This window comes from Bacillus rossius, chromosome 14 (assembly GCF_032445375.1).
Source record: "Bacillus rossius redtenbacheri isolate Brsri chromosome 14, Brsri_v3, whole genome shotgun sequence".
Classification (NCBI taxonomy): Eukaryota; Metazoa; Arthropoda; class Insecta; order Phasmatodea; family Bacillidae; genus Bacillus; species Bacillus rossius.
In genome coordinates, this window is record NC_086341.1 from 32,230,677 (window position 1) to 32,245,296 (window position 14,620).

Sequence of the window (14,620 nt, forward strand, 5' to 3'; positions counted from 1 at the left end):
GTTTACTGTCCTATTGGTAACAATGTATATTATATAATTTCAGGCCATGAAATAAGTATTTATGCAATCAATGTTGGAGTTAAATTTTAACAATATGTTAGACCAACATATATATTTTTAAATTTAAATTACAATTATAAAATAATTTATCGTACGTACAAGTGGCATCGGAGTCGAATTGGTCTTAATACAACCTAAATCACAATTTTTTACCAACCTTCTTTTTCCCCAGAGGTAAAACATGATAGTCTTTATTCTCATTGCAAATGTCTGTGAAATTTTACTTTTGTTTTATTTATTCGTTTTTTACCACATAGACACAAACTTAAAGAGATTATACGTATTACATTTTATTTATTTAAAATTTACATTAATATTGACGAATTGTAAGTAAAGGTTTTGTTTTAACTAAACTAACGCCCTTGTCAACATCTTTGGCAATAAAATTAAAAAAATTAAGTAGTTTAATTCTTTTTGGGTGTTTTGCATCTACTGTTTCTTATTTTCGCTTTGTTCTATCATAATTATCATTATCCTTTTTTTAAAAAAAATAATTTAAACTATCTTTTTACTCTATAAACAATAAAATTCTGTAAATGGAAAGGAAGACACTTCTCAACTGTCTCTCTGTATATAGGTATATTTACACAGGGGGGGACAGAGTTGTTTTTATAGAGTTATATATGTATATGTATACATATATACGTAAATCATGTACAAAATTTTTTAACTCTACGCTCTACGAGATAAGAAGCTATACACATCCTAGAATAGTAATTTTTTTTTTTTTCGTTAGATGGCAAAGATGAGTTTGTAGGCTGGTGTCTTTGTTATTCATACAAAATATTATAACTTAAATTGCTCTTGAAAAGCGCCCCTAAGTGTTGGAGTTAAAAAAAATCATTCAAATAAAACATCATATATCTTTATATTTATGTATGTTAATAATCATTTATTTGGGATTATTGTATTATAAACATTCTAAAATATATTTTTTTCTTCTCAAAATCAAAATCAAAATTTTGTTCAACTTAATGGGGAATTATAACTACATTACCAATTACTATATTAAACATCTAAAATATGGTTATTGTTTTAAATCTTTTAATAATTAATGTTTTTAAAATTTACGTGTCCTTAACAAAATTTCTTTGAAAAAGTAGGAAAAAAATTATTTCAGCTTACAGAACTTAAATATTTAGTACTTGAAAAAAGAGGATAAAAATAGTTTATATGTGTTCTTTAGCAGGTGCAAATGAGGAACACTTTATTAACCTGGGGAGGAAGGATTTATGAAACTAGATTAAGATTTTTAATTGTCGTGTGTCGATATCTTTGTGCTGTGTCTCATTGGGATGCAGGTGTGCTGCACGATGTTACTTGCTTTAGAAACATGTTTAGCTTGCAGTACAGAGTAAATGGCACTTACTTTGCCAGATTTACAGGTATACCACCCAGCTAGTTTATATTAAAATCCTTATTTGTATACCATTGTAATGATAAGTTTTAATATCTATTTTATTCAATTGTTTGTTGATATTTCTAAGTCAGTAAAAAAAGTGTATACTGACAATTATTACAGTTGTATGAATGCTGAACAATTTTTTACATGAGAAACTATATGTGGCATCATGTTAGTATTATTAAAAAATCATTCCATTAAATTAAACAAAGCCGAAATGTTTACTATTAAATTATATCAAAATTTGTTGACAAAAATGGTTGAAACCTAGGAGGCATCTTTTAGTTAAGTCTCCTAAAACAGAAATTTATTTCCAACATTTTCTATCCAATTTTTCCATTAAAAAAATCAAATGTTTCAGCTGCATTAATATTATTTCATTACATTATAAAGTTGTGACAAAACCTTTTGTGTTTCATGGCACATATAAATCGACAGAACACACAGAAAAAAAGATATCGCCAATGGTAGAAATCTTTCATTGGAAAGAGAGAGTAAATGGCCATTAAAGTGACATTGCATAATAAGGATGAGGCTTTAAAGTAACCTTGTAAAATAGGGATGATGCACTCTATTGCCACCGACTCTCTAACTTGAAAGTATTTTATTTGACATGAGCGTATTGTGAGTATAGCCACGTGTTATGCCTCCTTGGGTTGCAGGTGTGCCGTATGAACTAGCTCGCGAGTCGCGCCGGTCCCAGGTCTCACGATGAGGTGGTGCCTGCTTCTCGCGCTGGCCCTTGTCGGAGCGGGAGCCGTCGACGTCAGCTGGACCAACTGCCCTGTCAATTGCATTTGCCGCTGGGTCTCGGGGCGCCGTGCGGTGGAGTGCACTGACGCCGGCATTACGCACATCCCGACCGACCTCAGCTCCGAGATACAGACCCTCGACCTGTCAAGCAACTCCATTCCTTCGCTGCCGGCGGAGGTCTTCATGAACGCCGGCCTGATCAACCTTCAAAGGCTGATCCTGCGAAACTGCAGCATAACAGAAGTAAACGGCAATGCTTTTTTCAGACTCGAAATCCTCATCATGCTCGACCTGTCCCAGAACAACATCACGTCCCTCAGTCCTTTCACGTTTCGAAACCTCTCCCGGATCAGGCAGATAAACCTGAGCCACAACCCTTTGCAGACTCTGGACGAGGGCGTGTTCCTCAATTTGCACTTCTTGCTGAGCATCGACTTGAGCGACTGCCAACTGTTCCGCGTGAGCGAGGGTGCGTTCGGCAACGTCTCTAAGCTCAACTCCATAAACCTAAAGAACAACAACCTCTCGACACTGCAGGTATCCACGTTCGAGACTGCCCCATCCCTTGTAAGTCTGTCGCTTTTCGACAACCCTTGGCACTGCAACTGCCGCCTGAGGCCTTTCATCGAGTGGACGGTGCAACAGAATCTCAACGAGATGCCGACGGTTTGCACGAAGCCGCCGGGACTCCAGGGCAAACCTTGGGCGGACCTGACCTCCGACGACCTCTCCTGCAGACCTCGTGTCGAGGTCCCTGGATCCGTGGTCGTCGCGAGAGGAGCCAACGCCACGCTCCCGTGCAGGGCCCACGGCGACCCGCTGCCCGACGTGCACTGGGTCCGCAACTCGCGCGTCATCACCAACTCCACGCAAGACATCTTCATCGAGTCCAAGTACGCGGTGTCTGCGGGCGTGGACGGGGCGAGGTGGCTGAACCTCACGGTCCTCGGAGTCGACGAGGAAGACGTCGGGGAGTACACGTGCGTGGGCCAGAGCTACGGCGGGATGGAGGAGCGCGTGTTGAGCCTGGTGGCGCACGACCAGGCCTCCACGGCGGCCGAGATGGGCGTCGTCGTCGTGAGCGGGGCGGGTTTCTCGCTGGAGGCGTGGTCTCTGGTCATCGGGCTGGCGGCGGGCGGCGCCTTGGCGCTTCTCTTCGTCGTCTCGCTGTTCGCCTTCTGCTGCGTGCGCATGCGGCAGAGGCGGCGCGCGCTCGCCGTGAAGAGCGTCGGCGGTGGGCGGCTGGCGGACGGCTCCGGCGATGACGACGTGCTGGCTGGGGCGACCCACGACGAGAAGTTCCCGCTGACGACGGTGAACCCCGTGCAGAAGCCGCCGCGGCGCATCGACAGGCTGTCCGTGACGAGTATGGGCACTGAGCTCACGGAAATCAAGTCCAGCCTGCTCGATGGAGGCTCTGTTTACCGTAAGCTAAGCCTGCTCGGCTGCTCTAGTCCTTAGAACATTTTTCAAATGCTTATCATTTTAGTGGAAATTTTTAAAAATATATTTTCTGCGAATTTGTTCGTATATAGATATCTTTAAGTCATTTATTTTTTACATCTGGAGGTTTTCACATGTAATTGCAATTTCTTGACATTAAATTTTATTTAACATAAGTGTTGTAACACAACATTGTATTTGCCCTCCTGTAGGTATTTTAAAAGTCTCCAACAAAGTTATTTAAAATTATTTTTTATATACCATACGAAAAATGGTATTCATACCGTTAAGTTGAAATAAACTTTCATTTCAATAAAAGGAACTTACAATGTTTTGATGTAGCACCCTTCATTTTGTGCAAATACTCATTAAGATAAACTAAATAAATAACAGAACTTAAATAAGATTGCATAACATATACTACTTTTTACCTTTTGGGCCTAAAATATAAGTAGTATATAAATTGATATCCGAGCCCAGGCTTCAGGCTGTGGATTGATGATTGTTAACACTGTTCCTCCAAGCGCAGATTCTAGTGAGGTGACAGTGTACGCCATCTTGGATTGTGATTTCACAACGGCCATCTTGGACTCAAAATTCCCCAAAAAGACAAAAAAATTACTCCAAACGCCTAAATATTTTTCACTTTCGAGGGACTAATTCCCGTTTTGAGATAAAAAAATTTCCGTTTCATTCCCCAAAAATTTTAAAAATAGGAATTCTAAAAAACTCAAAAGAATTTTGACATAGAAAGAACATAATTGTCAAAAATGTGCTTAAAATGTCTAATACAAAGCTGCCATAAGCTACTATCAGGACCATCAACATTGGCCTTAACATGACCTTTGATCTAAACATTTGACCTTGACTATTGACATTGAAATTGACCTTGACCTTGAACCCGTTGGCCATCTTACCTCCGCCATCTTGGATTATAGAACATTGCACTTTTCGTTACGTTCGTCATCTTGAAAATCCGTGATTACTATCAGAAAAATTCAGATAAAATATTACATTTATAAAAAATAATAAAATAACTAAATAAAAAACACTCCGCCAACTTAGATTATGACGTCACGGCCGCCGCCCTAAAAATACGTAATTATTATCAGAAAAGTTTAAAAAAATTAAATTTATAACAAAAAATAATCAAAATTAAATCAATTATTATTTAAAAAACGAACTTATGTCCTTGGTTCAAACCTGATGAAGGAAAAATAAAAAAAAAACAGCGATGGATCCTTCCTCCACGGAAGCCGCACACTGACTGAACGAGGTGCGTGTCGCCAGCTCCCCCACCTCCGCCGATCTCGATTAAATTTTTTCAGTGGTTTGTGCTCAGTTTGTGCTAGTTTGTGCCACACATATTAGAGTTTGTGCTAGTCTGGTTAATGAGCTATTAATTAATTAAAGTGGGGGGGAGGGCTGGCGTCATGCTAGCCCCCCTCCCCCCCCCCCAAAGCGTCGATCACGATTAAATTTTATCAGTGGTTTGTGCTCAGTTTGTGCTAGTTTTTGCCGTAAATATTAGAGTTTATGCTAGTCTGGTTAATGAGCTATTAATTAATTAAAGTGGGGGGGAGGGAGCCTGGCGTCATGCTTGCCCCCCCCCCCACCTCCGTCGATCTCAATTAAATATTGTCAGTGGTTTGTGCACAGTTTGTGCTAGTTTGTGCCGCAAATATCAGAGTTTATGCTAGTATGGTTAATGAGCTATTAATTAAAGTGGGCGGGCTGGTGAGATGCTAGCCCCCCCCCCCCCCCCCCCCCGTCGTCGATCTCGATTAAATTTTGTCTGTGGTTTGTGCTAGTTGTGCCACACATATTAGAGTTTGTGCTAGTCTGGTTAATGAGCTATTAATTAATTAAAGTGGGGGAGAGGGCTGGCGTCATGCTTGCCCCCCCCCCCCCCCGTCGATCTCAATTAAATATTGTCAGTGGTTTGTGCACAGTTTGTGCTAGTTTGTGCCGCAAATATCAGAGTTTATGCTAGTATGGTTAATGAGCTATTAATTAATTTAAGTGGGCGGGCTGGTGAGATGCTAGCCCCCCCCCCCCCCCCGTCTTTCGATCTCGATTAAATTTTGTCTGTGGGTTGTGCTCAGTTTGTGCTAGTTTGTGCCGCAAATTTAAGTGATTTTTCTAGTCTGGTTAATGAGTTATCAATATAGAATTTTTTCAGTGATTTTTGCTCAGTTTGTGTCCCAAATTTCGCAGTTTATCCCTGTCTGGAAGACTTGTAATCATGCGTTGACTGTAGATATTCCAGTGTAAGACAATGTCTTAAAGGGATTATCAGAATGAATGAATTTGTTTATGATAGCTAAAAAAATATGTTATTAACTCTATTGGAAATGTCTATACATACTGTCACAGTTATAATGTTAACACGGACCCAGCTTTAGAGTTGCGGATTACGAGTTCCGAAATTATGAGAAAGAAGACTAAAGTATGCATGCATATCAGAACGTATGTAAATGTTAAAAAAAGTATTTTAAAATATATGAAATCATATGCTTCAGTGCCATCAAGGCGCGTTGATGAGAACCCTTTATTGGCTATTGTTAAACTTAAATATTCAGCCGAGTATCACAGCAGTATAGTGGAAGTAGGTCTAGACCCATTTCATGTTTATTACTGGACACCAGCACACCTTTTTGTATACCAAGAGTACTGCAAAATTAGTTCGAATCCATCAATTATGATGGATGCAACAGGAGGGTTAGTTAGTAAACTTCAGAGCCCGTTTGGAAATGTTTCAGGTGTAGTGTACCTGTATTCTGTGGGAGTTCATGACTCTACAGCTGGTTTGCAGTACACATTTGCAAACATGCTTTCAGAAAGTCATCACAATTTGAGAGTTCAACATTTCCTGCAAACTTGGCTACGAAGTGGTGCTCCGACTCCAAAAGAAACTATCAGTGATCACTCACTAGCCCTTCGGTCTGGACTAGTAAAAAGCTTCACTCAATTCGGTTCTCTTGCAAAATACGTGGAAAACTGTTTTAACATTTTTTGTTCCGGCTGTTATTAAATTCTTGACTGTTTCGTACGTTGTGGTATAGCGCACATATTGAAAATTAATAGCAAATTTACCTCTCCTTCACGGCAAGCCAAAAAGGGTTAGACATTTCTATATACGAAGTTTAGCCCTGATGTTCCAATGCGCGAACATTAATGATGTTAAAATTTTACTGGAGAACATTTGTGCAGTAGCACTTAGCGAAACAGAAGGAACGAGTTCAATCACAAGGGAAAAGACGCACAGTTAAATAGCAAAAGATGCTTTAAAAATATGTTTCTAACAGGACCAAACCCAGCATTAAAAGCAACAATAGAAAAAAAAAAGATTTTATTTGACGAAAGTGAACCAAGAGAAAGCAGTTTTTTTAAGTGTTTCAAATACACACTGATTTCACCAAATAAGCACGTAAAATTGCGGCAGAAGTTCGCGGTAAGGTTAATTACGAAGATGACCATGACAATTTGTATTTCTTACCAGAAATTGTAACAGTCATTATAAAAATGTTAAAGTTTCTACCTTTGTGGTCTGCCTTAATGGTGCCAATTTTTGGGTATGGTTATTTGACAGCTTCAAGTGCTTCAGTAGAAAGCATATTCAACGACATTAAGCACCGTACTTTTCATAACGTACATCTGCCAACGACTGGGGACCCATTTCTGGAAAAACATCTGAAATCTGTTGATGGTGAAATGAAGTTAGTCGCAGCGAATATACCAAGCAAAAACATGTATAAGCATAGAAAGGAATAAGGATCTCATGATTATATTGAACAATTCCTTTTATCATCCGATGTAAAGGAAAATAAAACAAAGAAATTTGGAAATTAAAAAAATAAGTACTGAAAACACAGTGGCGATTGATACACAACATACGCTCATAAATGAACCCAATAAAAGCTTTGCGTGTGCCGTTAAACATAGTTTTGGGAAACTCTGTCGGTAATAAAATGACTATGTAGGCAAAGTATCTGGCTGGAGTCTGTCTTCAGTAAACCGATTGTAGCTAATAATTATTCAGTTTGGGCCAATGCAAAACTAAATATTTTTAAGGTTGCTAATTTCGTATGTGTTTCTGTAGTAGGTATAAATTGTGTTAAAAATTGTACTTGTAAAAAAAGTGGTGTTTTATTTCTCGAACCTGTCACATTCGTGGTAATTTTATTTCAATACTTTTTTTGTATTGACCAAGGATCAAAGCAAGAACAGGATCCATCGAATCCATCAGTATATTAATTGCTTTTTTTAAAGAATTTTGGGATTTTTCTTAATTAATAGCAAATATTTACGAATTTACAAATTGGCGTCAAAATTTCAAGATGGCGGGCGTCTCAGTAATACCTAATAAATAATTACTGCACTCTAGCAGGAAAAAAATCAAAAATGGCTGTAGCGCACTCTATCATACAAAAAAAAGATAGTGACCTCCAGCAAACGAACCAAAGATACCGGACGTGATACCATACTAGCTGACGTAATATCTGCATTGGTAATAGTGGTGGGAGGTCAGTCTGTCGGTGGCTTCCGTGGAGTAAGAATTCGTCGCAGTTTTTTTAATGTTTCCCTTAGCAGGTTTGAACCAAGGACATAAGTGCGTTTTTTAAATAATAATATTTTAATTATTGATTAATAAATATTTTTATAAATTTTAAATTTTTAAAATTTTATTATACATTTTATTTTATTTTTTATTTTTTCTGATAATAATATACGGATTTTCAATACGAAGGTCGTGACGTCATAATCAAAGATGGCGTAGTGTTTTTAATAACAATTTACTTAATTTTTATAACTTAAAATTTTTCCGAATTTTTTGATAATAGTTACTGATTTTCAAGATGATAGTTACGAAAAGTGGTACGTTCTATAATACAAGATGGTTGATCCAAGATGGCTGCCGGGGTCAAGGTCAATGTCAAGACCAATTTCAATGTGAAATGTTGAGATCAAAGATATAGGTCTTGATATCAGCAGCTTATGGTGGCTTACTCTTAGGACTCTAGCCATTTTTAGGAATCTCTGTTCTTTCTAAGTCAAAAATATGTTGAGGTTTTTCGAAATCCTAATTTTTTAATTTTTGAGAAATAAAATGTGACATTTTCCTTCAAAATGGGAATATTTCCTTCTATATCGGGAACTGTTTAAAGAATTTTGAGTTTTTTGTTCATTTTGAGTCATTTTGAGGAATTTTGAGTTCAAGATGGCCATCGTGACGTCATTATCCAAGATGGAGGTCAACTACACCTCACGAGAAAGTGCGCTCGGAGGAATAATGTAAAGAATCATCAGTCCACAGCCTAAAGCCTGGGAACCTACACCTATTTATATACTACTTATATAGTTTGAAAATTTATAATTATATAATATGATACTACTTGCTTAAACAATTATGGATCAGATGAATTTTTTTTAAAATTAATGTAATGATTTAAAAATAAAAGAATATTTTACTTTGAATAAACTTCTTACAAAAAATTTAACAATCTATTTTCCAGTGCTAAAGTCTTAGCATAACATTTTAAGTCTCATATTTATAATTGTTAATATACCATTTCGTTATATACCATGGCGGCAATATACTATTTCCACATACAGAACTATGCATCTAAGTGACATGGCATGTTTTAAGCATAATTTCATTTGTTCATATTTCCTTATTTCTATTCAGGCTCTTAAAAAGTTAATTCAGTTACAGCCAATGTATAATGATGATGGTACCCTAAACAACGCCATATAGCAGGATCTGTGGTCTGCCTGCAGAGCCCAGCAGCATTGGCGACAGCGAGGACCGACTGGAGGGTCGCTCCATCGACTCGGTGGACTCTAACGCGGCCAAGTCTCAGGACGGGCTGGACGCGGAGTCGCTGGCGTCGTACGCCGTCGCCCGCCCTTACCCGCCGGACCTGCTGTCGTTCCCGAGCCACCCCGGGCCACCTCCGGCGACGACCCACCACTACCATAATCCGTACGGCACACTGCCCTACTCGCGCTCCCACTCGCCGCTGTCCATGTGCAGTCTGCCTGCTTCGGCGGCGGTTGCCCGTCCGCGCGGCTACGTGACGGTTCCGCGTCGACCACGCGTACCCAGCTGGAGTAGTCCCGGAGACCCTTACCTCCAGAAGCTGAGCCCGGTGGTGTACGACAAGCTGGGGCCGCGAACCACCGCCGACGGCAGCTCCATGCTGTCCCTTAACAAGGTCAGCCGCACTTCCCCGGAGGGAACGAGTGCAGGGAGAGTGACCAGGGATCGAAACTCCGTGGCATCGGTGTCGTCGCTGGGCGAGGGCCGCGAGAAGGTGCCGCCCCGGCCGCCGCCCAAGCCGAGGAAGAAAAGCATGGACATTGTGGCCGGACCGCTGATAGAAGACGAGGAGGATGATGGTACTGAAGTTTGACGATACCCTACTTTCCATTTGCTGTCGACTGGGCACTTGCCATGTGGGGAACATTAATGTAACTACTGTCCACTTGTCGAGTGTCGATGTTTCGACCATCAGTTTGTAGAACACCCACATGTAGACAATCTACGTGTGTACCATTCATGTTGGGACACACAATAATGGAACCATTTATTTTGGAACCAAAAATTCGTACCATCAGTCACTGGCCGAGAACTGCGAGATGGTGTTGCCCCAGCTACTACTGCCCAAGACCAGGCAGAAGATGCATGGCCATTGCGGTCGGACCACTGATGGAAGACAAGTAGGACGACTGCACTGAAGTTTAATGTGATGCTACTTTCTGTTTGCTGTCAACTGGGCACAGGCTATGTGGGAGAACTATTGATGTAACTATCGCACATGTGTTAACTATTGTTCTGTCGACCACCCATGTTTAGAACACCCACACTTAGTTCATCCAACATTCATGATGGGACATACAAAAATGAAATCAGCCTAGTGGGAACTTCAAATTCCCATCTGTCTATCTCTGGCCGAGACCTGCGAGATGGTGCTACCTCAGCTACTTCTACCCAAGCCGAGGATGATGAGTGTGAATCCAGTGGCCAGGCCGCCGATGGAATACAAGGAGGACGACGGTACTGAAGATAAATGTTACGCTACTTCCCACATGCTTGGAGACCATCTATACATGTAACAAAACTGGACAAGTGTTGACTAAATGTGTCGAATATCTATATAAGTAAAACACTCATGTGTAGTCCATCCATGCTGGGACACACAGCATTGGAACAATCCTTGTTGAAACCCTAAACTCATAATATTAGTTACATCACTAGCCAAGAGCTGTAAGATGGTGATGCCCCAGCCTTTGCTGCTCTAGTCAAGGAAGAAGAGTTATGGTTGGACTGCTGATCGAAGACAATAACTCAAGCTCAAGGTTACCTGGGCTCTGGCCATATGGATACCAGGATGCTTGGACTGTCCACTTTGGGACCAGTAAAAAGTAAACCTATTTTTCTGTCATCCGGCCTTGTGGGGTCCTCACCTTCACGTCGTCAGTTACTTGACAGCTTATGGATGACGAGTAGGAAAAAATGGAGGAAATTTTGACGATGTCCTAATTCCTACTTACATTCGTTAGGAACTATTGGTGTGGAGATCATACTGATTGGAAATGGTTCTGTTGAAAGTAGCCAAAATTGGACATTCAGTGTTTGAGCAGCTCATGTGGAGCCCTTATCTTAATGTAATCGATGATTGGACATATGATAAAAAGTAAGGAGGGTGACGAAAGCCCAGAAGTTTTAACATTTACCTCTTGGCCGCTTGCGGTCGTAAGGTACTGGAGATTTCTGGAAGCCATCCACAACAAGTTAAGGCCGGCCATACTAATATAATCATTTGGAATTCATCCAAATGTTGAACAAGCAATCGAAGATCTCATCTTCACATCGTCGGTAATCCGACAACTGATGAAAGACGAAGAAGTCGATGTTACAGATATTATCTTTTCCGAAATGATCGCTTACTTTCGGCTGAGCACCCACGGTGCGGAGACATAACATGTAGGAATAGGCCACCTGTGATCTGTCAATTGTCGAAAAATACATGTGGACAGAAAACTTCTTAAATTAGGAGCTTCCACAATTTAACACCATTGGTGTCGTCGCCAAGCGAGGCCCACAAAATGTTACCAAAGCGGTCATTTTCTAAGCCAATGATGGAAACATTGGTTTTAAATAATGGAACTGTTTATAATAGACAAGGACAGAGGCACAACTGTTTCAATATTCAAAGACCCAAAGAATTGCAGTGTGGAGTGAATTCCAGGCAGTTCCCTACATTATTTGATTTATTGTGCCTTTATCAGTTAGGTTACTTCAACGTAAAATTTTATACAGTGACTATTTAGCTTTTGTTTTTTTTAATGTCTCTTGCAGATGAAGAGTTTTTATGAACGTTTCGTCTGTAAGCCATACAATATGTGAGTGTCATTTTCAGTGTGATTTTGGAATTTTAAAAAAAAAATCTGTTCAACATATGTTATATTAGTCAGTTATCGTGTGTTTTATATATCGAGTGTAGAATTCCTAGCAGTAAACTTTACGTTTGTTGAAGTTACTAAACTTTATTTTATTTGCTGTAAAATGAAGAAAAAATTGAATGACAAGAATTATATATTTTGGAAATAAATTTGTAGTTACAAATTGGAACACTTCATGCATAAAATTTAAACAAAACTATACAATATTACCATATGTTATTCATCATATCAGCTTGAACATTATTTCTGACTTGGCTACTGAGCGAGAGAAAATTTCCTTTCATTTTTGCTGTTGTTTAAAGTACAAATTATTTCATTACTTAGCATGTATATTTCTCACATTATTTGTATCCATACATTATTAACATAGAAAAAGTATGTAATGAATATGTTCATATGTATGTGTCATAATGCAATCAAAATGTGAGTATGTTTAACTTCTTAGATGGAATCTAAATGCTTCGCCAAGATTTATATAGTATGCATTTAATTATATTTGTATTTGAAGTATATATACCAATGGGTTTAGCTGACACGGCTTCTTGTCTTGGAAAGTTCAAAACAGATTGTTAATGTAGTTTAATATATATTCTATGATAGAAATCCAATCATATTGCAATAAAAACAGAATTAGTTGCAAAGAAAATTAACATTTCTTGTGTGACAGTAAAAGTTCGTATTTTATTTATCTTATTAAAAACATGCGTGAGGGTTTTAAGGCCAATTTACAACAAATTAGGGCGTCAATGATAGAGCTTGGTAATCTTCTTAAGACCTTTTCATACAGTAAAATTATGAGTATGGTTAATCCATTTAATTCAATATATTCAAAGACACATGCAATCAAATTTTTCAGATTAAATTCAATAAAAATTTAGCCTGTTCATTGACAAATATTTTACACAATATTAAATAATTTTGAACTTCTGTAGCTAACATATTTAAAAAAAAAACTTATTTAATTTTAGAATATAATTTATATTATTTTTTTAAGTTTCAATAGCGGAAACAACTTTAAAACTGGTTCAGACTATTAATATGTATTTATTATAATAATTTTTTATTTTTTATTTTTGATAGTTTAGGAAACTTGCACTTTTACAGCAAAAGTATTACATAAATTACACCGTGAAGAACTCAGAGGGTTCAATAAATAATCTGAACAATAAAATGACAGCAGTTATTTATTTTTATGGAAATCATGTTCTACTTAGTGATTAAATTCGATAAAAATTAAATGTCATCTAAAGCAAAATTTGATAGTGTGAAATGGCCTTAACAAAATTTTAAGTGTTTTAATTAGATCTGTGATTCTATTCATCGCAACTTGAAAATTGATTCAAGATGCTCTGGAATGTGAGTAAATGCAGCTTTTATTTTTTATGCTGTAAATACCAAATTTGTTGTTACGCTAAGTGTCAAGAGTTGCTTCCTTTCTTTCTCTTTGCTAGAGTGCATATAAGTTAAAATTTCATGTGCCTCTTGTAAATATGTGATAAAAAAAACTCAGTTTTCTTTTGTTTCGAAATAAAAATGGATTTATTATAGTTCTCATTCAAATAAATTTCTTGTTATACTACTATGTGCCTATACGTTAAATGTTTGATGTGCCTCTTGCTGTAAATTTGTGATAAGAGTCTTACAGTTTTGTTTTGTTACGAAATAAAAAAAAAATAATTTTATATTTCATTGAATGAAATTTAAATTTGAAGAAAAAGAGAAAATATGTATATTTTCGGTATTTAAATTACTTCGTATTAATCTACATATCTCATATTTTGTTCTACGTTTTGCTGTTCAAATTTGTTCGTAAAGTATCACGGCCAAACAGCAAAGTATGAAGGTTAATTTTGGATTAAATATGGCTTTGATTTGCTCCATTACATAAAGTTAAATAACTTATAAAATTCTTCTACACTATCAAAGTTTGTGTTGGGACCGAGCTAGCTTAAACGTTTCCATTTCCGAATGGAAAAATTGAACTTAATATATTTTATGAACTCCTTTTTAAATAGCTGTAACTCGTTGCATAACAAAATTAATATTCTGAAAACATAACAATTTATAAACATACTTCAATTAACTTCAATATGCAGCTTTTAAGTCAACATATTTTTTACATGTTAACATCTTTTTTACATGTTAACATTTAACGTACTACATTTATGTTAAAATCTGTTGTTATTTTACACTTATAACCTCTTTAATACCATGTGAGTCCATCGCAATTTTAAATATTCTGGGAGACAGAAACACTTTAATAAGGTTACAGTTTGTTTTTAAGAAGAATTTGAGACCGATTTCAATCGTTTCAGCAAAAAATATATAAATATACAAACATTCACTTAATGTTATATTAGGTGTTTGAAAATTTTTCAAGTTAACATTTTAGTAATGTCATTGAAGTATCAGCTTTTAACAATGCCCCAGCTCTAGAAGGAGCCCAATTATGTACTTTGGAGATAGTAGATCCCAGCAGATATTGATTCATGC

The 14,620-nt window shown here is 37.7% G+C and overlaps 1 protein-coding gene across 1 annotated transcript in view; it reads left to right on the forward strand.

The window, feature by feature from the left end:
* Positions 1 to 13,002, forward strand: part of LOC134538761 (leucine-rich repeat-containing protein 24-like) — a 182,483-nt gene extending 169,481 nt beyond the window's left edge. The window contains exons 4-5 of the mRNA XM_063380248.1: positions 2,125 to 3,641; positions 9,440 to 13,002. Coding sequence (XP_063236318.1) covers positions 2,174 to 3,641; positions 9,440 to 10,074 — 2,103 coding nt within the window. The 5' untranslated portion in view covers positions 2,125 to 2,173 and the 3' untranslated portion in view covers positions 10,075 to 13,002. The remainder of the gene's footprint in view (positions 1 to 2,124; positions 3,642 to 9,439) is intronic.
* The last annotated feature ends 1,618 nt before the right edge of the window (positions 13,003 to 14,620 follow it).